Source organism: Salvelinus fontinalis, chromosome 40, assembly GCF_029448725.1.
Source record: "Salvelinus fontinalis isolate EN_2023a chromosome 40, ASM2944872v1, whole genome shotgun sequence".
Classification (NCBI taxonomy): domain Eukaryota; kingdom Metazoa; phylum Chordata; class Actinopteri; order Salmoniformes; family Salmonidae; genus Salvelinus; species Salvelinus fontinalis.
Genome location: NC_074704.1, coordinates 10,005,450 through 10,033,305, shown reverse-complemented (window position 1 = coordinate 10,033,305; position 27,856 = coordinate 10,005,450). Strand labels below are relative to the sequence as shown.

The 27,856-nt window shown below is 40.8% G+C and overlaps 2 protein-coding genes across 3 annotated transcripts in view; both read right to left on the bottom strand.

The window, feature by feature from the left end:
• The window catches only part of LOC129839259 (zinc finger protein 91-like), a 119,927-nt gene that overhangs the window by 18,268 nt on the left and 73,803 nt on the right, over window positions 1-27,856 (bottom strand). The window contains exons 3-8 of the mRNA XM_055906568.1: window positions 6,997-8,560; window positions 6,024-6,215; window positions 5,697-5,817; window positions 3,183-3,371; window positions 2,826-2,985; window positions 110-1,472 (exon numbers count right to left, since the gene is read on the bottom strand). Of these exons, the coding sequence (XP_055762543.1) occupies window positions 110-1,472; window positions 2,826-2,985; window positions 3,183-3,371; window positions 5,697-5,817; window positions 6,024-6,215; window positions 6,997-8,560 (3,589 nt within the window). The remainder of the gene's footprint in view (window positions 1-109; window positions 1,473-2,825; window positions 2,986-3,182; window positions 3,372-5,696; window positions 5,818-6,023; window positions 6,216-6,996; window positions 8,561-27,856) is intronic.
• Window positions 18,944-22,500, bottom strand: LOC129839954 (zinc finger protein 883-like). Of its 2 annotated transcripts, none has more exons than XM_055907695.1 (3): window positions 22,135-22,500; window positions 21,064-21,235; window positions 18,944-20,652 (listed from the first exon to the last, which is right to left on the bottom strand). In XM_055907695.1, exons 1-3 carry the CDS (start codon window positions 22,171-22,173, stop codon window positions 18,965-18,967), a joined length of 1,899 nt encoding a protein of 632 aa, XP_055763670.1. In that variant the 5' UTR covers window positions 22,174-22,500; the 3' UTR covers window positions 18,944-18,964. The 2 variants fall into 2 exon arrangements, with proteins under 2 accessions (XP_055763670.1, XP_055763671.1); XM_055907696.1 differs by having other exon boundaries at window positions 21,076-21,235.

Below are 27,856 nucleotides of genomic sequence, written 5' to 3'. Positions count from 1 at the left end.
CTCCAAGACACTGGATATATATGGATCCAGAGCTGCATTTTATGCTACACAGGTTACCATGGTAATCAGACGTAAACTGTTAGAGAATGGGAGATGAATGACTCTTTACAATATGTTTTCTATTGAAACTATCTTCAGAGAACTGTAACCGGTGCCGGAGGAGGGAGATGCTTTCTGGTGTTGTTTCAGTGACCCTGAACGAGCAAAGCTCTTTCCACATAGACAGGAGTAAGGTTTCTCTCCAGTGTGTGTGAGCTGGTGTCTAGTAAGGGCTCCTGAATGATTGAAGCTCTTCCCACACTGATCACAGCTATAAGGCTTCTCTCCAGTGTGTATGCGTTGGTGTGTAGTCAGGGCTCCTGAACGATTGAAGCTCTTCCCACACTGATCACAGATATAAGGCTTCTCTCCTGTGTGTATGCGTTGGTGTGCAGTCAGAGTAGAATATTGAGCAAAACTCTTCCCACATTGATCACAGCTATAAGGCTTTGCTCCTGTGTGTATTCGCTGGTGTCTAGTCAGACTACCTGAATCCATGAAGCTCTTACCACACTGATCACAGCTATAAGGCTTCTCTCCTGTGTGTATACGCTGGTGTCTAGTCAGACTACCTGAATCCATGAAGCTCTTACCACACTGGTCACATCTATAAGGCTTCTCTCCTGTGTGTATGCACTGGTGTCTAGTCAGGTCTTCGGACAGAGCAAAGCTCTTCCAACACTGATCACAGCTATAAGGCTTCTCTCCTGTGTGTATGCGTTGGTGTCTAGTCAGTTCTCCTGATTGATTGAAACTCTTCCCACACTGATCACAGCTATAAGGCTTCTCTCCTGTGTGTATGCGCTGGTGTCTAGTCAGGTTTCCGGATAGAGCAAAGCTCTTCCCACACTGATCACAGCTATAAGGCTTCTCTCCTGTGTGTATACGCTGGTGCATAGTCAGGTTTCCTGATTGATTGAAGCCTTTCCCACACTGATCACAGCTATAAGGCTTCTCTCCTGTGTGTACACGCTGGTGCGTACTCAGGTTTCCGGATAGAGCAAAGCTCTTCCCACACTGATCACAGCTATAAGGCTTCTCTCCTGTGTGTATGCGTAGGTGTGTAGTCAAGGCTCCTGATTGACTGAAGCTCTTCCCACAATCAAAGCAGGGGTAAGGCCTCTCCCCTGTATGAATTATCTGAGATTGTAAGGTTTTAGATGCAGCAAAACTCTTCCCACACTGAGAGCAGCGGTACATTTTTCTCCCAGTGTGAATCTGCTTGTAAATTACCAATTCCCTCTGTTTAGCAGAACTCTTCCCACAGTCAAAGCAGCAGTGGTGAGGTTTCTTCCCTATACGTCTCTGCTTCTGTTTCTTGAGGTGTTCTGATTTGGAGAGACTCTTCTCTTTTTTGTCAGCATCATGATGTTGTAGAGGCTCCCCAGATGATAAGCCCTTCCCACTGAGAGAGCAACGATTAGGGCTGTCCCCTGTGAAACAAAGATATTGAATAGCATGGACATCTGAAATCAGGCTACCTGATGGAACTTTGATAAATGCTGAAAATTGGCAATCTAAATAAATGTACTACCACAGCAAACATGTTAGTTTTGAGAAGCATGAAGGAAAAGTGCGCTGCTCGTGCTAGAACATATGCAGATGAAATATGCCTCTATGAATCTGATGAAGGCCTTGACGTGTCCTAATAAATTGAGAAATTGCTCAGAAAACCAGGTGTTTTTAACAGCGTCACTTTGATTGTCAACTTAAGCTGTTTTGTGGTGGAAAACTGAGCAAGTCAACCCATTTACCCATACATAGACATGCTAGTAATCTTTGAACAATTCCATTTTCTGGATTGCATTAAATTGGCACTAACTGTTGCAAAAAACAAGCTTCCATTCCCCGTCACAAGTGAATTGGTGGCTGATTCCCCGTCACAAGTGAATTGATGGCTGATTCCCCGTCACAAGTGAATTGGTGGCTGATTCCCCGTCACAAGTGAATTGGTGGCTGATTCCCCATCACAAGTGAATTGATGGCTGATTCACCGTCACAAGTGAATTGATGGCTGATTCCCCGTCACAAGTGAATTGGTGGCTGATTCCCCGTCACAAGTGAATTGATGGCTGATTTCCCGTCACAAGTGAATTGGTGGCTGATTCCCCGTCACAAGTAAATTGATGGCTGATTCCCCGTCACAAGTGAATTGATGGCTGATTCCCCGTCACAAGTGAATTGATGGCTGATTTATGACTATTTTACTGTCAACCCTGTTACTTTATTTGGCACATAGGCACTTAGTATAGTTATATTTTTATTCAATGTCTTGAGATGGGAAAAACATGTTTTTCATGAAATTGAACATGTTCTTTTTATGTCAATGTTAAACATATATATTTCACCTAATTTTAAGTTACTTTTAAAAATGGGTGTAACTACCCAGATATTTTCATCAATATATCATTAATCAATGAATGACTAAAGTGCAAAGAGATGGCAGAATTCTGATATGACATCATTGTTTTAGCACCATCTACTGAGTTTTGGAACTACGGTGTGCGACATGGTTCAATGTTCCAATATATCAGCACAATCTACTTTTTTGATTTTTCAAATCGCCGCCGTCTTGAAGCAAAAATTGGGATCATGTTTACTGCGCTAATGACCATACCAAAAAACAGTAAAAAAAATAAAAAAATAAAAAAAAGAGCAATGTAGAATACAGTGAACTCAGCAAAACAAGGAATTTGTGGTATATATATGCGGGCCGCCATCTTTATGCACCTCCGCTATTGTTTCAGAAGCAGACTGTAGTCTAATCTACACACCATGGTTCTTACTTAATGAAATCAAATCTCCATCTTCCTTCTTTTCTCCTCTCTCAGTTCCACTCTGCCCCGGTGTTTTCCTGCAGTCGACAAGATCCAGCAGTAAAGCGGAACTGGGAGGCGTTTGACCTGGGGACTCCGGGAGGGTAGAGGGGAACGGGCTAGCGTTGTCCTGTTGGCCGCAAGAAGTATTAAAACGTGTATAATTAAACCACATATTGTATTCATTTAGTCTAAACCTCTGATTGATTTGAGTGCATCCCTTAAATCTAATTTTCCTTCAAATGTTCAATCGTTCACTACAACCCACAAATCTAAGAGCATTAGATTGGTGGAAGCTTGGGCTAGTTTCCACCATATATCTCATACCAGTAATTTCATTTCAAACAGCAATTTAGAGGTGAAGCGAGAGAGATAACTGGGCCCAGAATCTGGTTTCTGACTTATTTGATCGAATATACATTTCGTAACGATTAGGTTGTTATGAGTGTATTGATAAAAGTAGAACACTTTATATGGGAGTAGTGCCTGGTCGTCACTAGTCAACCACGCCCATTTCTACAATGGATTTTATTTTAACCCTAACCATACTACTTTTTTTATTTAAACTAGGCATGTCAGTTAAGAACAAATTCTTATTTACATTGACGGCCTACACTGGCCAAACCCGGATGAAGCTGGGCCAATTGTGCGCCGCCCTATGGGATTCGAACCAGGGTGTCTGTAGTGACGCCTCTAGCATTGACACGGAGTGACTTAGACTGCGCCACTTCTAACTTTATGCCTAACCCTAATAAATAAAAACACGATATAGACATTTGACTTTGTGGCTGTGGTAACTAGTGGAAACACGCACATCTGCCCTCATTGCATATTATGGTCCCACGTGATCTTGACTCTTCACCATTGCCTTACATTTTTAAAAAAGAAATTCTTTGTTCGAGCGGCCACTTGAGCATCTGGTCAAATAATGGATAATGTATTCGAAATCAGTGAAGGAATGTTAACATGTGCACACTTTGTGAGGAAGGAGAGATAATTAGGTTATAGCCACAGATTCCTAAATAGGCTACTTTGTTGAAGTAAAAAAAAATCCCAACAAGTTATACTGTCTTTTATTTTATTTTGTAACGACATTTAACCGAAAACAGGAATGTGAAGGTGCAAAGATGATGAAAACTAGGCCTAGACATTTTATGCAGCACAGCAGGCATATACGGTTAAAACCAGACTTACCCGATCCATTGTGGAAGCTATTGTTTCTTTGTAAGACATGAAATGTGGTCGGCTACAACAGTACAGTTAGGCTACTTTGTTATCTTCTTCTTCTTTAAGGTTTAATGTCAGACTACGCCTATTGGCATATTGCCGCCACCTACTGGACGGGTAGTGAACGGGGGGGAAAAGTCCATTGTGGGAAATGAATGCGGGAGGGGGGGATACAGTACTACCATCATCATCATACACAAAGACAAAAATGTTGTTAATCCCCAAATTCCCGGAGGGGCGGCGCCATGTGAGGATGTACTTTTCTGAGCTCCTCAACAGAACATTTAAATATTTGGGCAGATTGTATTTCGGGGCTCCCGAGTGGCGCAGCGGTCTAAGGTACTACATCTCAGTGCTAGAGGCGTTACTATGGACCCTGGTTTGATTCCAGGCTGTATCTCAACTGTCAACTGTTTTTGTACGGTCATACGGTCGTTTTTGTACGGTCACATATGTACGGTCATATTTTGGATGTTTTATTTTGTTTATTTTGTCTCCCAGGAATGACTCTCATTTGCATTTAATGTAAGTACATAATTACTGCCGCTAGGGGAGCTGTGACGTCAATGAAGTGAGTTAGTGATATATTTAACATTTCTTCTTCATGATGGAGACTGACTAGTTCTGAAAATTAACGTTTCACCGTCTCATAATTTTACCCTATTAATTCAGGTATGAAATGTGCGAAAATGCAATATGACTTAAAAATATTGAGGTAACATGGTTAATTACTTAGTCCATGATTTTGGTGACGTTTGAGGGCAGTTTTAACAACGAAAAACGGGTTGGCCTGCTGGAGGTCATTTTGCAGGGCTCTGGCAGTGCACCTCCTTGCACTAAGGCCAAGGTACCGGTCCTGCTGCTGGGTTGCTGCCCTCCTACGGCCTCCTCCACGTCTCCTGATGTACTGGCCTGTCTCCTGGTAGCGCCTGCATGCTCTGGACACTACGCTGACAGACACAGCAAAACTTTTTGCCACAGTTCGCATTGATGTGCCATCCTGGATGAACTGCACTACCAGAGCCACTTGTGTGGGTTGTAGACTCCGTCTCATGCTACCACTAGAGTGAGAGCACCGCCAGCATTCAAAAGTGACCAAAACATCAGCCAGGAAGCATAGGAACTGAGAAGTGGTCTGTGGTCACCACCTGTAGAATCACTCCTGTTTTGGGGGGTGTCTTGCTAATTGCCTATAATTTCCACCTTTTGTCTATTCCATTTGCACAACAGCATGTGAAATTTATTGTCAATCAGTGTTGCTTCCTAAGTGGACAGTTTGATTTCACAGAAGTGTCATTGACTTGGAGTTACATTGTGTTGTTTAAGTGTTCCCTTTATTTTTTTGAGCAATGTATATTAAACCCAATAGTATACTATATTAAACCCTATAGTAGACCCGATTTTTAATAATAAAAAGTAACAAAAATAGAAAGACTTCTTCTGAGCTGCTGACAACACAGCTTTAAAAGACAATCTCCCTGATGATTACAATCGTTATTACCTTTCAAATGCAAGTTCAGTATGGAACTTTGATTGAATCCCAGGCAGAGTCATCTTATGTTCAGAGTGCATCCAAAATTAGAAACAATCCCCTACATACTGCACTAGAGGTACCATTTGGGACGCATTAAAGATCATCTTGTATTCGGGTCTGTTGGTTGTGGTCTTCTTGGTTCTGGGTTTGTTGACTGTGGTATAGAGCACAGAGGGGTCCTCAGCTTCTTGTGCCTGGGGTCTGTTATGAAAGGAGACGCTACGTCATCATCAATCTTCACTTCTGGGGTCTCATTTTAAGTAATCATCTAGATGTTAATACATTTAAACGAAACAACTGCTGGTCTGCATAACATACAAGTATTGTTTGCATTGCAAAATGTCAAGCACAAGTACCATCTCATTTCAAAATTCTCTTGAGATGTTGTAATAGCTGGACCTGCTCACCGAGTAGCAACACTGGGGCGGTTGAATTTCACATCAACGTACTGGACATCCTCATCCCCTTTCTGGGGTTGAGGAGGTTGGACAGTGGAGTACAGAGGCACTTCCTGGTTATTGGAGCAAGATAGGTGGACATTGGCATAGTGAACGTCACCCTGCTCATCTGTGCTGCCTGAGACGTTGTCATACACTGGACTGAGTCTCCCCGGAGAGGAGAAAAGACAGATAAACATACCTTGGGACGATTCCATTGGTTTCACTGTGCCAGGCAAAAATAATCGAGCACTGATGAAAAGATCTGAAAGAAAAAAAATACATTTTGACCTCAACTCACCTGTCCATTCCCTGCTGTGACCCTTGGCAGATTTGGAGGCTTTCTTTATGTTTTTTACACAAATTAATGAATCAGTCATTGAATAACAATCAAACTGATAAAGTGAAAGATAAGTCTTTCGACAAATGCTCACCTGAACCACATGAAGCCAGAGAGACAGAGGATGAGAACCACAACTACATTTCCTATAGCAGCATTCTTCTGTATGGCCCATCAGCTGCACTTAAACCTGGTAAATGGTTTTACAATAAATATGTCTAGATCTTTTTGGAGCAAACTTATTCTAGAGGCCTCTGGTCCATATAAAAAACATATAAAAGAAGTGAGAAGCAGATGTGGTTGAGCAGATAATGGATTTAATATATTGATCTACTGAATGCATGAATACACACCTAGTATTGTTGAAACATTATTCTATTATTATTTAAAGGATAAAAGGAATGAATTAAATAAGATACAGCTCTGAACACCCCACTCCACCACACACACACAGCACTCCTACTCCAGGACACTTGATACATATGGATCCAGAGCTGCATATTATGTGACACAGGTTACCATGGTAATCAGACTTAGTAAACTGTTTGATAATGGGAAATGGATGACTCTTTACAAGATGTTTTCTATTGAAACTTTACTTAGGGATCTGGAACAGCTGCCGGAGAGGAGGGAGATGAAAGAAAACATTTTTGTGATTTCTGGTGTTTTTTCAGTGACCCTAAATGAGCAAAGCTATTTCCACATAAACAGGAGTAAGGTTTCTCTCCGGTGTGTGTGAGCTGGTGTGTAGTCAGGTATCCTGAACGATTGAAGCTCTTCCCACACTGATCACAGCTATAAGGCTTCTCTCCTGTGTGTATGCGTTGGTGTATAGTCAGGTGTCCTGATTGATTGAAACTCTTCCCACACTGATCACAGCTATAAGGCTTCTCTCCTGTGTGTATGCGTTGGTGTTTAATCAGGTGATCTGACATCCTGAAACTCTTCTCACACTGATGACAGCTATAAGGCTTCTCTCCTGTGTGTATGCGCTGGTGTATAGTCAGGTGTACTGATTGACTGAAGCTCTTCCCACACTGATCACAGCTATAAGGCCTCTCTCCTGTGTGTATGCGCTGGTGTGCTGTTAGGTCTCCTGATTGACTGAAGCTCTTCCCACACTGATCACAGCTGTAAGGTTTCTCTCCTGTGTGTAAGCGTTTGTGTATAGTCAGGTGTCCTGAGTGATTGAAGCTCTTCCCACACTGATCACAGCTGTAAGGCTTCTCTCCTGTGTGTAAGCGTTGGTGTTCACTCAGGGTACCTGAATGATTGAAGCTCTTCCCACACTGATCACAACTATAAGGCTTCTCTCCTGTGTGTATGCGTTGGTGTCTAGTCAGGACTCCTGAGTGATTAAAGCTCTTCCCACACTGATTACAGCTATAAGGCTTCTCTCCTGTGTGTATGCGTTGGTGTGTAATCACTTGTCCTAATTGATTGAAACTCTTCCCACACTGATCACAGTTATATGGCTTCTCTCCTGTGTGTATGCGTTGGTGTGTAGTCAGATTTCCTGAACGATTGAAGCTCTTTTCACACTGATCACAGCTATAAGGCTTCTCTCCTGTGTGTATGCGCTGGTGTGCAGTTAGGTCTCCTGATTGATTGAAGCTCTTCCCACATTGATCACAACTATAAGGTTTCTCTCCTGTGTGTATGCGCTGGTGTCTAGTCAGGTGTCCTAATTGATTGAAACTCTTCCCACACTGATCACAGCTATAAGGCTTCTCTCCTGTGTGTATGCGTTGGTGTCTAGTCAGGGCTCCAGATTGATCAAAACTCTTCTCACACTGATCACAGTTATAAGGCTTCTCTCCTGTGTGTTTGTGTTTAGTCTGGGTTCCTGATTGTTTGAAGTATTTCCCAAAATCAAAGCAGGGGTAAGGCCTCTCCCCTGTATGAATTCTCTGATGAGATTTTAAGGTTTTAGATGCATGCTCTAGAGTGTGAATTTGCTCATGAATAGTCAAGTCCTGTTTAGCAAAACTCTTCCCACAGTCAGAGCAGCAGTGGTGAGGTTTCTTCCCTATAAGTGTCTGCTGGTGTTTCTTGAGGTGTTCTGATCTGGAGAGGCTCTTCTCTTTCATGTCAGCATCATGATGTTGTTGAGGCTCCCCAGATGATAAGCCCCTCCCACTAAGAGAGCAACGATTAGGGATGTCCCCTGTGAAACAAAGACATTGAAGAGTTAGATTTTGCAAATATGGGTCCATAAACAGATGGGTCCTTCCATGAAATTAAGGCCTTTTGCATCCCTTTCATATTTTTCCAGTAGAAATTGTGCACCAGTATTACATTTTAAATCTGTTATGAAATAATATGAATAAAAACTTGATAAAGTGACAATTCCGAATTGTGACAAGTCCCTCCGTCAACCCTGTGTAACTTCTAGAAAGATTTTAACCCATCTAATTCAATAATTTCCCCAAGTTTTACCATCATTGAGTACAGTTACAAGTGCAGAATAATACGATTATTGTGAATAGTCAATTAGTATAAGCGTTTGATTACAACATTGAAATGCTTTGAAAGAACAATTTCCCTAATAAACCTGTTTACATGAACACATCTGAAATAAGGCTACCTGATGGGACTTTGATAAATACTGAAAATTGGCAATCAAAATAAACGTTCTACCACCTCGACTATGTTTATTTTAAACAGTATAACGGTTGTATGTGAAACTATTTCTAAGCTGCATACTTTCAGTTTTTCCTGAACTCACTGGACTCAGTCAAAAGATGTTAGCTGGCGCTGCTTGTGTTAGAACATACAGATGAAATACACCTCTATAACTCTGATTAAAGTGTTTCATGTCCTAATCATTCTAAAGATTGTTCAGAAAACCAGGTGTTTTTAAAGGCGTATGCTTCCTTCTGTTATGACCTTACACCAATTAAGATCAGCAGAGTAAGGTGTTTACATGACTAATGCCAAACTCAGCCTACTGCCATAATCAGTTTAATAAGAAATTATTAGTGTGCATGTAAAGCACTAGTTATTTGGTTACTTTGACAGTCATTTCTGAACAGTATTTATTTAAAGTAATTAGTGATTAATTTACGTCTGTCCCTCATTTTAAGGTCAACCCATGTTTTAATATGGTGAAACTGTTCGTTACATTTTTGGGCAAAAGAAACATTGAACATCAAATAATCATTTTTATAGAGCAAAGGCAGGTGAGCTGGTTCTAGTCTTTTTATCAATTCTCTGGTGTTTTTTGTAGAAAACTGAACAAGTGAACCATTTTAACCATTAATTGATATGGTATAATTGAAGCTTGCATTCAATTTTCACTCCCTGTGGAACAAAACTGGCTCCCAATACCCCTGTCATAAGCAAATGTATGGCTGATTTAAAGGACTATTTCACCAGTGTAAACTAGTGGTTTTGTTGATCTCAGTAATCCCCTGTTACTTTATTTAGCACATTAGCACTTCCTACAGTATGTATTTTCATATAACCTCTTGAGATGGGAAAACATGTTTTTATGAAGCTGAACATGTGCTCTTCATGAAAGAATGTTACAATTAGGTGAAATCAAACATTTTTGGGGGGACCACGTTACACTTCTCAAAATTGGGTGGAACGACCAGATATTTAATCAATATATAATTAATGAATTAATTGTTACAGAAGCAGACTGTAATCTAATCCACATGGTTCTTACTTAATGAAATCAAATCTCCATTTTCCTCTCCTCCTTCATGTCTCTCAGTTCCATTCTGCCCCAGTGTTTTCCTGCAGTCGACCAGAACCAGCAGTAAAGTACGGAGAGGGGGTCGACCTGGGGACTCCTGGAGAGTGTAGGGGGACGGACTAGCTTTGTGCTGTTGGCCACAAGAAGTTTACAGTTGATCATTAAACCAAATATTGTATTAATTCAGTCTCAACCTCTGATTTGGGTGCATCCCTGAATATCCCCTTTTACCTGAAATGTTCAATCGTTCACTACAACCCACGAATCTAAGAGCATTGGATTGGTGTGCATGGGCTAGTTTCCACCATATTTCTTATACCAATCATTTCCTATCAAACAGCACAGGAGAGGAGAAGCAAGAGGGATAACTGGACCCAAACTCTGATTTTCGTAACGAGTTGGTTGTTTGAAGTGTATTGGTAAAGGTAAGACACGTGACATCCCGGCAACTTCGGGGGGAAAAAAACACTGTATGGGAGTTGTGCCTGGTCGTCACTAGTTAGCACAAACCACGCACATTTATACAACTGGTACTTTTTAAATGTAATTTTAACCCTTACCTTGAAAACATTAACTTTATGCATAACCTTAAATAAATAAAAATACGATATAGACGTTTGACTTTGTGGCAACTAGTGGAAACATGCATATCTGCCCTCTCATTGGCTATAATGGTCCCACCTGATCTTGCCTCTTCCCGATTGCCTTCCAGCTGCGTTTCAAACTCAACAGCCCTCGGCCATTGAATGACGTTTTACATCCGAGTGTACCTTAAATGTCCCTTGCCCAAGCGATAGAGTGATGATCGGAGAGGCAACGTCCTTGGTGGAAATCTTGAAGTTTAACTTAAAAACAACCAACCTAAAGCTATCAATGTACCTTGTAAGCTAACGTATCTAGCTAGCACTCCTGTCAAGGTAGCTAGCTACAGTTACCCAACGTTTGATAATGTATTCAATACATGTCAGAATTGCACTCATCAATACGAAACTAAGCCAATTTTCCAAAGGTAAAATCAATATATATATTTATTTTTTTAGCAAGCTCGCTTCATATTTTGCTGAGATGCATTGAGTGCAGGTTGTTGATTAAATTTGACACTTCGCGGCCACCAGAGTTTGACATGTGACATGTACAGTTTGCATTGAATTGTGGGTCATATCAACCCCGCAAGTGCCAAAGTTGTTCACTCGCTCCTTTAAGCTAAATCGAATTGTAAGTGTATGTATGTCCCTTAAGGTCCTTGTGTAATTGTTTGTACCCCCTAGCTCGATTGTCCATTATATATAATCTATATATACTTGTGTTCCCTTCTGTACTTTCTGTATTGATTTGTTGTTAATAAATACAATTTTTAAAAATCGAGCCAACGTTAGGGAATTAGACCTCCCTTAAGATGGCAATCAAACTGCATCCGGTTTCGGCGGAGATACCCCCGAGGGAAAAACAACGTGTTTGGATTGCAGCCATTTCTTTTCTTTGTTAGAACGGCCACTTGAATATCTGGTTAAATAATGGCTAATATATAAGAAATCAGTGAAGGAATGTGAACATGTGCACACTTCGGGAGGAAGGAGAGAATTATGTAATAGTCACAGATTCCTAAACATGGTTGTATGAACTGCTTAATTTTGCTGGACCCCAGGAAGAGCAGCTGCTGCCTTGGCAGCTAATGGGGATCCATTATAAATACAAAATATGTAGTTGTAGGCTACTTTATATTTTATTTTTTACTTTATTAAACTAGACACGTCAGTTAATAAGAACAAATTCTTATTTACAATGACGGCCCATCAACAGTGGGTTTAACTGCCTTGTTCAGGGGCAGAACAATATATTTTTACCTTGTCAGCTCGGGATTCGGTTACTGGCCCGACGCTCTAACCACTACACTACCTGCGGCTCCAAACAGAACTAAACAGAACACAGGAATGTGGAGGTTGAAAGATGATGAAAACTAGGCCTAGACATTTTATACAACACAGCAGACCTATACTGTTAAAAACAGACTTACCCTATCCATTGTGGAAGCTACTGTCCGCAATTTGCTGTTGTCTTGTTCCTCTTTAAGGTTTTATGGCAGACTACACCTATTGCTGTATGCCGCCACCTACTGTACGGCGAGTGAACAAAAAATATAAATATCCATCCAAATAGTTTTTATCGTAGGTAAAGAATTCATGCAGGACATCTCTCCATAATTGTGTCAAATCTTCATGAATTTGTTCCATTATAAATCTACTGATGTCTTGCCACAGATTATTTTCCTTGAATACCATTAAAAAAAGATGCAACACTGTTTCTGGGTGGTCATTACAAAAGGTACAATTTGAATGTATCTATTTTTTTAACTTCATGTAGTGGTTGGCAGGGTAATATGAATGAATCATTTTATAATAAACTTCTTTAATTGTGTTAGTAAGTACGTATGTGTGAGACAACAGATATTATCAATAAAACGATTCCAATAAGGCATGACATTAGGTATATAGATAGATACAAAATCCTGTTGATACAAGGCAAGTATCGCTCTGTTGTTGAATGGACCAAAACAAAAACAAATCTTTACTACTATTGAGTGAACAGCGGTAATCGAAGGTAGGTTCTGAGGGTCTTAACATGTTCCTGAATAATAAAGCAACACCTGAGGGAATGGAGACTAAAACAATTGTAAACTCTTTAAGCGTTGTAGGGATCTTGTAAAGTGATAAGAATGAGTCATAGTGAAGTAAAAGACCCTCTGCATTTACAAGTTGTCTCACCAATAGGATATTATTTCTGAACCAATATTCTAAAACAAAGATTTATTATTACACAATATGTGCTGATTATTCCAGATATAATATACGTGTGGAGAGAAATTATGCTTCTAAATGAAGGACCATGACTAGAAAACCTGCCAATGAAAAGAAGAGTTTCACTGGAACTTTGTCAATAGCAAACCAACATGAAGTTAAGGCCACCAAAGTAGAAAAGGCATAAAGTTCCACATAGAAGTAGGTCTATGAAGTGTTTTATCAAATTGATCTTAAAAGTTTTATTTAAGGGAGGAATGTCCAGAAAATTCAGCCCACCATACTCATAAGTGTTCATTGCAACAGTTTCCTAATGTGATGGTGACGGTTTCTCCACAGAAAGTTAAAAAGCATCTGGTCTGTTGAAAGGGTTTTACATGGAACCCTAAAGATTTCTACCTGGAACCAAAGGTTCTACCTGAAACTCAAAAGGGTTCTTCAAAGAGTTCTCCTATTGGGACAGCTGAAGAACCCTTTAAGGTTCTAGATAGCACCTTTATTTCTAAGAGTGTAGTGCTGCTATGTCCACTCCTCTACAACACTTCAACCATCCAAATAAATGATGTCATGGAGCATCACCATGGCGATGATGATTTGTGAGACATCATTGCATCGACAATCCCCAATAGTGACTTAATGACATTTGGAGTTCCTGACATCATTTGTTTGGCTTCTAACTGTTAGAGAGGATGGCTGCATCTGAAATGTCACCTGACAGTATATAAGGAATAGGATGCCAGTTCAGACACAGACTATGTGTAGGTCTATTCTGGTGGATGGATGGTGTAATAGATTGGTCCAATTGGCGTAGCGGTCTAAGGCACTGCATCTCAGTGCAAGAGTCGTCACTGTAGTCTCTGGTTTGAATCTAGGCTGCATCACATCCGGCCGAGTCCCATAGGGCGGCATACCATTGGCCCAGCGCCGTTCAGATTTGGCCGGGGTAGGCCGCCATTGTACATAAGAATTTGTTTTTAACTGACTTGCCTAGTTAAATTAAGGTTAAAAAATAATGGTTCCCAGTTTGTTGTGCCATGACCCATGACACTTTACAACATTATGGGCAGCAGTTTCCTCTCGCTAAAACACACACAAAGAGCTAAAACAAAACCTGTGCAATGACGAGTTTGGTATATTATCTTGCTTCCTTTCAGATATACAAAGCAAAGCTTTTAGCCACAGCTCAGTCTCAAGCCATAAGCCCGCGACCCATGTAGAACTTGTCCAAGCCCTATATTATACTATATTAAACCCTATAGTATACTATATTAAACCCTATAGTAGACCCTATAGTATACTATATTTATCCCTATAGTAGACCCTATAGTATACTATATTAAACCCTGTAGTATACTATATTAAACCCTATAGTATACTATATTAAAGCCTCTTTTGAATAATAAAAAGTAACAATAAAATATAAAGACTTCTTTCTTCTGTGCTGCCGATAACGCAGCATTTAAAGACAATTTCCCTGTTGATTACAATCGTTATTACCTTTCAAATGCAAGTTCAGTTTGGAACTTTGATTGAATCCCAGGCAGAGTCATCTTGTGTTCAGGTCTTCCGGTGTTCAGAGTGCAAACAAAATTACACCCTATCCCCTACATAGTGCACTAGAGTAAACAAGGTACCATTTGGGACGCATCAAAGATCATCTTGTATTCAGGTCTGTTGGTTGTGGTCTTCTTGGTTCTGGGTCTGTTGACTGTGGTATCGAGCACAGAGGGTTCCTCAGTTTCTTGTGCCGGGGGTCTGTTATGAAAGGAGACGCAACATGTCATCATCAATCTTCACTTCTGGGGTCTCATTTTAAGTAATCACGTAGATGTTAATACATTTAAACCAATCAATTGCTGGTCTGCATAACATACAAGTCTTGAATGCATACCTACATGTCAAGCACAAGTACCATCTCATTTTGTTGTTGTAATGGCTGGACTTGCTCACCAGGTGGGAGCACTGGGGGGGTTTGAATTTCACAACATCATAATGAACATCCTCATCACCTTTCCGGGGTTGAGGCAGTTGGACAGTGAAGTACAGAGGCACTTCCTGGTTATTGGAGCAAGATAGGTGGACATTGGCATAGTGAACGTCACCCTGCTCGTATGTGCTGCAGTCGGGGCCATGGCCATGCCTGAGACGTTGTCATAAACTGGAGGAGAAAAGGCAGACAATATAAGCATACCTTGGGACTATCCCATTTGGTCCACTGTGCCAGGCAAGATTAATCAAGCACTGATAAAAAGATCTGAAAGAAAACAAATACATTTTGACCTCAACTCACCTGTCCATTCCCTGCTTTGACCCTTGTCAGATTTGGAGGCTTTCTTCATGTTTTAACACAAATAAATGAATTAATCACTGAACAACAATCAAGTTAGTAACACATCTAAATTATAAAGTGAAAGATAAGTCTTAGAAAGATGGTCACCTGAACCACATGAAGCCAGAGAGACAGAGGATGAGAACCACAACTACAATTACTATAGCTGCATTCTTCTGTACTTCTGTACGTCCCATTAGCTACACTCAAACCTGGTAAAGGGTTTTACAATAAATATGTCAAGATCTTTTTGGAGAAAACTTATTCTAGAAGAGGCCTCTGGTCCATATAAAAAACAACACTTAAATGAAGTGAGAAGCAGATGTGGTTGAGCAGATAATGGATTTAATATACTGATCTACTGAATTCATGAATACGCACCCAGTATTGTTCAAACATTATTCTACATTACACAATTATTTAATGGATAATAGGACTTCATGAAACAAGATACAGCTCTGAACACCCCCACCCACCTCAACATCCCCCTCTATACACAAACTGTTCACTATGACATTTTCCATGATGACATTAAGCCATTTAGATTAAAATGAGAATACATGGATAGGGGACCTGATCCTAGATCAGCACTACTACTCCAACACACTTGATACAAATGGATCCAGAGCTGCATATTGTGATACATAGGTTACCATGGTAATTAGACTTAGTAAACTGTTTGAGAATGGGAGATAGAAAACATCTTGTAAAGAGTAGTCTATTGACACTTTATTTAGGGATCTGGAATCGGTGCCGGAGAGGAGGGAGATAAAAGATAACACATTTGTGCTTTCTGGTGTTTTATCAGTGACCCTGCATGAGCAAATCTCTTTCCACTGTGGTGGACATTTTAATATTAGATTTTATATTATTCTACTATACTGTTTAATTAGACATACTGTACTGTTTTTACTTAGATAATTGTCTATTGTTATATGTTACTATTTTACTGAGATAATTGTCTACTGTTATATGTTACTATTTTACTGAAAGAATTGTCTATTGTTTTATGCTAATATTCTTTGCTGATACAGGCTTGTTTTGTCTGACTTAGTCATACATCTGAGTGTACAGATTTATGAGCTGCTTGGGTGCCTTCGCAATATGTGACCTGCTGTGTTTACAATCGGCAGAAATGTAGCTATGTGGGAAGTGCAGGGAGGAACAGGGAGTGGTGGCGATATCAGCCATCTTGATCTACACAGACGAGCTAAATTACTTCTTACAACTGTTTACAGTGCCTGTTTCTGCACATCTGCTAACGGTCAAAGATAAAAGGATGTACTTTCAATAAAAGGAGAAAGACAGCTCTGTTCATTGAGCTTTCAACACGGACTATATCTTAGTGATGGTGGATTGCTTCATTTTGCAAGTCTCTCTTCCTATAGAATTTCTCTCCAGCATGTGTGAGCAGGAATTGAGTAAGAAGAACATTGTTAGATACAGTCGCAAATATTTCTACTTTTTAAGAGAAACAGGGCTGGCAGATAGGATTTAGTTCCTCGATCCCTGTTGCTGGCCCACACTCTAGTACATTAGGTGGTGTAATGTACCATAAAGTTGGATGCCAACCACCGATAAACCCCACAGAAGAATATGTATTTTCACTGTTAGAGTGAGTATCTGGTCATATAATGGATCATTTGATTTTCAAATCAGTGGAGGTGAACAAGTGCACAGTTTGGGAGGAAGTAGAGATAAATTAGGTAAAATGACAGATTTCCAAACATGATATAGTTGTAGACTAAGTTACTTTGCTGATGGAAAAAATATCCGAACAAGTTTTACAATCATGTTTATTTTTGTCCAGCAGTTTAAACCGAACACAGGAATGTGGAGGATCAAAGATGATGAAAACTACACCTAGACATTTCTACAGCACAGCAGACCTATACTGTTAAAAGTAAACCAGACATACCGGATCCATCGTGGAAGCTATTGTTTTCTTCAGTGTTTCTTACTAAGACAAGAAATGTGTAGGCTACAGTACAGTTACTTTGTTGTCACAGAGTTCAGATAAGGATTAGGGGGTTGCCGGGGGAGAATTCCTGTCTCAAGGCTGCAACTGATGCACCCCTAGACCAGAGCAATCAAACATCTATTTAAATATCCTAGCTCGATAACGTTATGACAGCATAACGTCTCACATCTTTATTTAACTAGGCAATTCAGATAAGAACACATTTTTATTTACAATGACGGCCTAGGAACAGTGGGATAACTGCCTTGTTCGGGGATTCAATTTAGCAACCATTCGGTTACTGGCCCCCAGGCTAATCTTAGTTCAGAGAGTTCCTGGATAAGGTTTTACCTGATCTATAAAGTTTGAGTAAAGTCAAAAAAACGTTCAACAACACCCCTTTCACTAAGAATCCTGTTGTCTGCTATCGTCTACTTTTACCTGACAGCAACTTGGAACAGAATTCTATTTGAGTCCAGTTGTTCTCAAGGCTGTTGTTGCGTCTCCCTCCCTGCAGCCTAGAAACATAAAGAGACAACAAACACACTTTATAACTGGTGAAAAACTACACCTGATACTTCAATTAAAAACACTTATTATAACAGATGTGTAGCACTGTAAGACACGTGTTTCTCTGTTGTTGTTTAAAACCTGTTTTATTCTCAGGACCAGGACAATAACATTGAGTGTTGGTACACAGGGCAACAACATATCCTGGTCTCTATTCTCAGGACCAGGACAACAACATTGACTATTGGGACCCAGGCCAACAACATATCCTGGTCTCTATTCTCAGGACCAGGACAATACCACTGAGTATTGGGACACAGGGTAACAACATATCCTGGTCTCTTCTACATAATTCAAATATATTTTTTTTTATGCAATCAGCAATGTAAAACAAAACAAGAAAACATGAAATCAAATTCCAGATGTGTGTTTTACAATGACATTTACATGCAAGCATTCTTTCCACATAACAAATCACCAATAAAAAGTAGAATGGTAAGGTATAAGATATTATCAAGTGTATTTCCAGAGTGAAGAGAGAGACGTTTGGTCGGACACCTTACTGGCCGTGAGAAAACAGAAGAATGTGAGGTCTGTGTTTGACATGACCTATAGGTACTGATGGGCAGAGCTGGCTTCCTGCCCCCATGATGCCTCTTCCTAACAACCATCACATCATTCGATTCACAATAAAAATGTGTGAACATCTTTCTGGAGCACACTTAATATACAATAAGGAAAGTTGAAAGATATCACTATTAAAATCCTTTAAAATAAATACAACAACATCATTTGACTACAATAATAGTCCAATGTCTTCTGTACTTCCGTATGTCCCATCAGCTACACTAAAACCTGGTGAAAGGTTTTACAATAAATATGTGAACATCTTTTATGACCAAACAACTTATACAAAAGGCCTGCGATCCTTGTAAAAAATTATAGATTTTAAAAACATATTATTAATGTGATAAGCAGACGTTGTTGAGCAGATAATGGATGTAATTTATTGAATACATGAATACACACCTAGTATTGTTGAAACATTCATCTTCATTGTTTACTGGATAACAGGAGTTAATGAAATAAGATACAGCTCTGAACACCCCACTCCACCACACACACACAGCACTCCTACTCCAAGACACTGGATACATATGGATCCAGAGCTGCATATTATGCTACACAGGTTACCATGGTAATCAGACTTAGTAAACTGTTAGAGAATGGGAGATGGATGACTCATTACAATATGTTTTCTATTGAAACTTTATTTAGGGATCTGGAACCGGTGCCGGAGATGAAAGATGACATGTTTGTGTTTTCTGGTGTTGTTTCAGTGACCCTGAATGAGCAAATCTCTTTCCACATAGACAGGAGTAAGGTTTCTCTCCAGTGTGTGTGAGCTGGTGTGTAGTCAGGGTGGAATTTTGAGAAAAACTCTTCCCACACTGATCACAGCTATAAGGTTTCTCTCCTGTGTGTATGCGCTGGTGTATAGTCAAGTATTCTATCTTCCTGAAACTCTTCCCACACTGATCACAACTATATGGCTTCTCTCCTGTGTGTATGCGTTGGTGTGTAGTCAGGTTACCGGATAGAGCAAAACTAGTCCCACACTGATCACATCGATAAGGCTTCTCTCCTGTGTGTATGCGCTGGTGTTTAGTCAGGGATCCTGAATGATTGAAACTCTTCCCACACTGATCACAGCTATAAGGTCTCTCTCCTGTGTGTATGCGCTGGTGTTTAGTCAGGGATCCTGAATGATTGAAACTCTTCCCACACTGATCACAGCTATAAGGCCTCTCTCCTGTGTGTATGCGTTGGTGTGTAGTCAGGTCTCCTGATTGATTGAAGCTCTTCCCACACTGATCACAGCTATAAGGCTTCTCTCCTGTGTGTATGCGTAGGTGTGTAGTCAGGGCTCCTGATCGATTGAAGCTCTTCCCACACTGATCACAGCTATAAGGCCTCTCTCCTGTGTGTATGCGTTGGTGTGCAGTCAGGTCTCCTGATCGATTGAAGCTCTTCCCACACTGATCACAGCCATAAGGCTTCTCTCCTGTGTGCATGCGTTGGTGTGTAGTCAGGGATCCTGAATGACGGAAGCTCTTCCCACACTGATCACAGCTATAAGGTTTCTCTCCTGTGTGTATGCATTGGTGTGTAGTCAGGGATCCTGAATGATTGAAGCTCTTCCTACACTGATCACAGCTATAAGGCTTCTCTCCTGTGTGTATGCGTTGGTGTTTAGTCAGGGATCCTGAATGAGTGAAGCTCTTCCCACACTGATCACAACTATAAGGCTTCTCTCCTGTGTGTATGCGTTGGTGTGTAGTCAGGGATCCTGAATGACGGAAGCTCTTCCCACACTGATCACAGCTATAAGGTCTCTCTCCTGTGTGTATGCATTGGTGTGTAGTCAGGGATCCTGATTGATTGAAGCTCTTACCACACTGATCACAGCTATAAGGTTTCTCTCCTGTGTGTATGCGTTGGTGTTTAGTCAGGGATCCTGAATGATTGAAGCTCTTCCCACACTGATCACAGCTATAAGGCTTCTCTCCTGTGTGTATGCGTTGGTGTGCTGTCAGGTCTCCTGAACGACTGAAGTATTTCCCACAATCAAAGCAGGTGTAAATCCTCTCCCCTGTATGAATTCTCTGATGAGATTTTAAGATTTTAGATGCAGCTAAACTCTTCCCACACTGAGAGCAGTGGTACGGTTTCTCTCTATTGTGAATCGTCTCATGATTCATCAATTCCATCTGTTTAGCAAAACTCATCCCACAGCCAGAACAGCAGTGGTGAGATTTCTTCCCTATACGTCTCTGCTGGTGTTTCTTGAGGTGTTCTGACCTGGAGAGACTCATCTCTTTCATGTCAGCATCATGATGTTGTTGAGGCTCCCCAGATGATAAGCCCCTCCCACTAAGAGAACAACGATTAGGGATGTCCCCTGTGAAACAAAGACATTGAATAGTTAGGTTTTGCAAATATAGATCCATTAACAGATGTCTTTCTATGAAATGAATGCCTTTTGGGGAACTTTGACATTTTTCCTTTAATAATTGCATAATAATATTGAATTTTAAAACTGTTATATTAAATAAAGTGCCATTTAATATAGCACACATGGAGAATTCAATTAATCAGATTTCCTCTTACTATAGGATTTATATTTCATTAAACCTCTTGAGATGGCAAAACATGTATTTTATTAAGTTGAACATGTGCTTTTTTTGACAGAATGTTAAAATTATGTGAAATCAAACTTTTTTTTGGTACACTTCTTAAAATTGGGTGGAACGACCAGATATTTTCATCAATTAAATTGTTACAGAAGCGGACTGTAGTCTAATCCACACACCATGGTTCTTACTTAATGAAATCAAATCTCCATGTTCCTCTTCTCCTTCTCGTCTCTCAGTTCCACTCTGCCCCGGTGTTTTCCTGCAGATGACCAGACCCAGCAGTAAAGTACAGGGAGGCGATTGACCTGATGACTCCTGGAGGGTGGAGGGGAACGGGCTAGATTTGTCCTGTTGGAAGTATTCAACATAGATTAACATTAAACCAAATATTGTATTAATTTAGTCTAAACCTCTGAGTTTGGTGCATCCCTCGAACATCTCATTTTTCCTCAAATGTTCAATCGTTCACTACAACCAACAAATCTAAGAGTATTAGATTGGTGGAGGAATGGGCTAGTTTCCATCATATTTCTTATACCAGTCATTTCCTTTCAAACAGCGACGAAGAGGTGTAGCGAGAGGGATAACTGGGCCCAAAATCTGGCTTCTGCCTTATTTGATCTAATATGCATTTCGTAACGATTAGGCTGTTAGGAGAGTATTGATAAAAGTAGGACACTTTATATGGGAGTAGTGCCAGGACTTCAATAGTTACCGCAAACAAGGCCATAAACCACGCACATTTCTACAATTGATCTTATTAAAATGTGATTTTCACCCTAACCTTAACGACACTTCTAGCTTTATGCCTAACCTTAAATAAAATAAAATGCAATAAAGCCGTTTGTGGCTGTGGAAACACGCATGTCTGCCCTCTCATTGGCTATAATGGTCCCACCTGATCTTGCCTCTTTACCGATTGACTTCCATCTTTGAATACATTTATTTTCTTTGTTAGAACGGCCACTTGAGTATTTGGTCAAATAATGGATAATGTGTTCGAAAGGAATGTGAACACTTTGGGAGGAAGGAGAGATAATTAGTTGATCGTCACAGATTCCTAAACATGATATAGTAGTAGGCTACTTTGAAGAAGAAGAAAAAAATCCCAACAAGTTTTACCGTGATGTTTTTTTGGTCGAGACGTTTAAACCAAACACAGGAATGTGAAAGATCAAAGACGATTAAAACTAGGCCTAGACATTTTATACAACACAGCAGGCCTATACCGTTAAAGCCAGACTTACCCGATCCATTGTGGAAGCTATTGTTTCTTTGTATGACATGAAATGTTGTAGGCTACAGTACAGTTTGACTACTTTGTTGTAGTGTAGAGATAATGACTAGGGATTTGCGGAGAGAAAATTCGATTCGCAAGGCTGCAAATGATGCGTCCCTAGAACAGAGCAATCAAACATCTATTTAAATATCAAAAACAGAATTAAGTTCAAACAAATAAACGTCTCGTGTAGCCTAATATTACTTCAGAAAGTTCCCGGATAACATTTTACGTGATCTAGAAAAGTCGAGTAAAGTCAAGAAAACGTTAAGAATCTTGTTGTCTGTTGTCGTCTACCCTTGCCTGGCAGTCACTTGGAACACATGCGCAAAGAGGGAGTTTCTGAATAGGCCTCTCCTGAGGGGTGTCTGAGAATTACTACTTCCGGTCTTTGGCTGCTGCTATAATGGCAGCTGCTGTACACTACCAGCACACATAGGACAAAGAGCTGTTTATACAAGTCTTTGCAATGGGTGCATCAAACCTAATTCACAAGTAATTCTCTTGTCAAAAATAAACGTTAGTCCAGTGGTGGAAAAAGTACTCAATTGTCATACTTGAGTCAAAGTAAAGATATAGTAATAGAAAATGACAAGTACAAGTGATAGTCAGTAAAAGTAGCAGTGAGTTAAAGTCTAAAAGTATTTGGTTTTAAATATACTTATGTATCAAAATAAATGTAATTGCTCAAATATACTTAAGTATTAAAAGTAAAACTATGAATAATTAAAATGTCCTTATACTAAGCAAACCAGACGGCACAATTTTATTGTTTTAAAAAAAAATGTACAGATAGGCAGGGACACACTCCAACCCTCAGACTTAATTAACGAACAAGACATTTGTGTTTAGTGAGTCTGCCAGATCAGATCAAGTAGGGATTTCCAGGGATGTTCTCTTGATAAGTGTGTTTATTTTACCATTTTCTGTACGTCTAAGCATTCAAAATGTATTGAGTACTTTTGAGTGTCAGGGAAAATGTATGGAGTAAAAAGTATATACTTTTCTTTAGGAATGTAGTGAAGTAAAAGTAAAAGTTGTGAAATATATAAATACTTAAGTAAAATACAAATTCCCAACAAAAAACTACTTAAGTGGCACTTTAAAGTATTTTTACTTAAGTACTTTACACCACTGCATAAGTCTTTCTTCTAAACCTAACTACAGCCAAATATACTGTATTTATAACTTACACCCTTCTGTCTATGTATATAACTTGTATACAATAAAATAAAGATGTTATTTCAAAATAACAATAATGTCACGACTTCTTCCGAAGTCGTTGCCTCTCCTTGTTCGGGCGGTGTTCGGCGGTCGACGTCACCGGCCTTCTAGCCATCATCGATCCATTTTTCATTTTCCATTGGTTTTGTCTTGTCTTCCCACACACCTGTTTTCAATCCCATTCATTACTTCTTGTGTATTTAACCCTCTGTTTCCCCTCATGTGTTTGTCAGAGATTGTTTTATGTCAAGTATTGTTTTCTTGTTGTATAGGTGTGCGACGGGTCCTCGTACCCATGTTTATTTGATATATGTATATTTTCGTGCTTGGAGCATATCGAGTGGACATTTAGTAAAAGTCTACATTTACACTCCGTCTTACTCTCCTGCGTCTGACTTCCATGCCACCTATACACACTACTATGACAAATAAACATAACGCTATATAGCTAACATTAGCTAGCTAATGACAAGCTCATCTCTGCTGCCTGGATGCTTTCCCGTTTCTCTCGTTTGGGTTTCTTGTTGTTAGCAAGCAAATGGACAAGCAGTAGCCTACTGCAGTAGTCAGACTACACAAATTACCCAAATGTTATTTTTACACTGCACAAATATTTGAGAACAGTTATCCCTTGAATGCTAGCTAACGAACGTTAGTTGATTGTAACATTGACACTGTCTGTGTGCGGACTACAGGTTTGGAGGCCACTCTACAGATGAACCCTCTATCCTGACACCTCTGGAGCAGTGCTGCAGGTAAAACATGGGTACATGATTAAACATTAAGGCGCAATAAGTTGTGTTATCATGAATATATATACTCAGCTAGAGGAGAGAACATGATAAATGAAAAATATGATTTATTCCTTCTTTCTCAACTTTCACTCCATGTCTCTCTCGCTCTCTTTCTCCTTCTCTAGGATCCGTCGCTCCACCCTACTGTCTCTGTCTGCGTCTCCTCTCCCTGCCCTGGTACAGTTTGTGATGTCATGAGGGACTCTTTTTTTCCATGATCCCCTATTCACTGAGGCCCCTCTCCGAGCTGCATCTCTCCTCCCTGGACTGTCGCCTAGCGACCATGCTCAGAACCTTGAACCGTTGCCAGGAGCGACAGTGTAGCCACCATGGAGGAGGCGAGGATGATGTCACTCATTATAAGACCTTGTTAACACCTGTGACACATGTAGGGTACACTCTTAGAAAAAAGGATCCCAAAAGGGTTCTTCGGTTGTCCCCATAGGAGAACCCTTTTGAGTTCCACGTAGAACACCTTTGTAGAAAGGGTTTTACCTGGAACCCAAAAGGGTTCTACCTGGAACCAAAAAGGTTCTATATGGAAGTGAAAAGGGTTCTTCAAAGCGTTATCTTATGGAGAAAGTCAAAGAACCCTTTAAGGTTCTAGATAGCACCTTTATTTTCTAAAAGTGTAGTGTTGCCACGCCCACTCGACGACAACACTTCAACCGTCAAAAGAAATTGTCCTGGCGCATCACCATGGCGTTGATGAATTGTGTGACGTCATTGTATCGGCAAGCCACAAGACTGACAAAGACATTTGGAGTTTCTGGCATAATTTGTTTGGCTTCTAACTGTTAGAGAAGATAGCTGCATCCCAAATGTCAACCGACATTCAGTACCAGTGAAAGGTTTGGACAAACCTACTGATACATTGTATAATAATAGTGAAGACATAAAAACTATGAAATCATGTAGTAACCAAAAAAGTGTTACACAAACCAAAATATATGTTATGTTTCAGATTGTTCAAAGTAGCCACCCTCTGCACACTATTGGCATTCTCTCAACCAGTTTCATGAGGTAGTCACCTGGAATGCATTTCAATTAACTTCTCTGTGCTACGGATCCCTTTTACGGGATCACTTTCCTAAACAACCGCTAGAATTGCAGGGCGCCAAATGCAAAAATATTACTAAAAATATTTATAATCATGCAATCACAAGTGAAATATACCAAAACACAGCTTAGCTTGTTGTTAATCCACCTATCGTGTCAGATTTTGAAAATATACTTTACAGCGAAAGAAATACAAGCTTTTGTGAGTGTAGCAATCAATGCTACAACAGCTAGCCCCAAATTAGCATGGTCACGAAAGTCAGAAAAGCAATAAAATTAAATCGCTTACCTTAGATAATATTCAGATGTTTGCACTCACGAGACTCCCAGTTACACAATAAATGTTATTTTTGTTCAATAAATATTACTTTTATAACAAAAAAACGCCATTTGGGTTGCGCGTTATGTTCAATGAAAATTCCAAAAAGTATCCGTAATGTTCGTAGAAACACGTCAAATGTTTTTTATAATCAATCCTCAGGTTGTTTTTAACAAACATAATCGATAATAATTCAACTGGACTGTAACCTATTCAATAAAAGAGAGAAAGAAAATGGAGAGCTACCCCTCTCGCGCGCAGGATCTAATCAAAGGATACCTGACTAGTTTTGAAAAATATACGCAAATTTTTCAAAATAAAAGCCTTAAACTATGTCTAAAGCCTGGTCACAGCCTGAGGAAGCCATTGGAAAAGGAATCTGGTTGATACCCCTTTAAATGGAAGAACGACGGGCAAGGAAACAGATTTTTTTTTTTTTTTTTTAAATCACTTACGGGTTAGATTTCCTCAGGTTTTTGCCTGCAAAATCAGTTTTGTTATACTCACAGACAATATTTTGACAGTTTTGGAAAATTTGGAGTGTTTTCTATCCTAATCTGTAAATTATATGCATATTCTACGATCTGGACCTGAGAAATAGTCTGTTTACCTTGGGAACGTTATTAAAAATAAAATAAAAATCTGACCCCTAGCGTCAAGAACAAACTATAGTTTTGGTAAGTCGGTTAAGGACATCTACTTTGTGCATCTACTTTCCCAGACTCTTCTGCCACTCCTGGGTGTCGTAAGCAGACAGGATAAAAGGGATGCTTACATGCCTGTCTGACAGAACTTTCGGGAAGAATGAAGAGTTGGGGCGAAGAGATATACTCCTCCCATCGGGGTCCATCCGGTAGCACTCAGAACTTACTGAAAGAGCATGGAGCTCACCCACCCTCTTCATGGAAGTAATTGCTTCCTTGAAAGCCACCTTCGTAGAGAGGTGTTTCAGGGAGGCAGACTCCAACGGTTCGAAAAACGGCTTTGCCAAAGCTGCCAAGACCACATCCAGATCTCAGCTCGCCATTGAGTGGGTCCTAGCTGGACGCAGGCGACGAACCCCCTTCATAAACCTGGAGACCAAGGGATGGCGCCCGACTGGCCTGTCTATTCACCCCACATGGCAGGCAGATATAGAGGCCAAATACCCACAGTGTAGAGGCTGCCAAGCCCTCATCCAAGAGAGACTGCAGGTATTGGAGGACATACTGCACCCCGCATGACTCAGTAGCATAGCCGCGTTGGTAAGGCGGTCAAGAGAACAGAGGGACCCATATGTAGCTTACAAGTCCACATTAAAGACCCTGGAGGGTCCTGAATTCAGTCGCGGGTTCCGCTCTATAATCTCCTGGTCCGGGAGGACCATGGCAGTTATCATGGTGTCCATGGTCGGGAACTCCCGGAGGCCGAGATACACCACGCCTGCAACATAACTCCATGGTCCAGTCTCTGCTTTGAGTCGGTGAGCCCCCTGGCAGAGACCCAGCTCTCCTGCAAGGCCTCACGGAACTCAGCAGAGATGGGGACAGATGGAAAGTCATCACTGTCCACCAGTTTGATGTACAGTGCAGTGGCTACCCGAGTGAGTAGGCTCCTCATAGTCTCTCGGACCGCTGGAGGCGATGAAGCCCCGCTGCCAGCTTCTGATGACCTGTCAGTCTGGTAGCCCCGCTCACGGTGGTGAGCTGTGCCAGCATTGTCCTCCAGGAACAGCCTATCACTGGCCAAAAGGTAAAAGCTGTCATCGCCATTGACGCGATCAACCTCCTGACGCAGGACATGCGCCCTCAAGGTGGCCACAGCAGTCCGACTCCTGCCCCCGTCCAGGCCTGGCAGCAGATGGGCTCTGCCTGAGGTGGCTCCGGCTACACTTCCTGAGAGGGGTACTGGACCCAGTAGATGGACTAACAGCTCGCTGGTGCACCACTCCTGAGGGAGGGAGCTTGTCCCCAGCCTGAGCCCGAACCTGGCCGACCCACTCGCGCATGGACTCAATGCCTGTGCCTGGCGCGATTGCTGAGAACACCACACAAAACAGGCATCCAGTAGGGCGCTCCACCGCCCTCTCCGCGTGGCTCAAACCCAGGTAGTGCATACACGAGGTATGCGGATGCCCAGGGGGGACGCCACTATCACACCTGTCACAAAGGGAAGCCATAAGCGCAGCCAAGCCAGCAAGGCCACGGAGCAGAGGTCCAACGCCCTGGGAGAGTTATGTCGTGACCCGCATGGAGGAATAGGAACCCGATGAGGGATAATTACCCAGTACCTCTGTAAAGAAACAGGGAAGACCC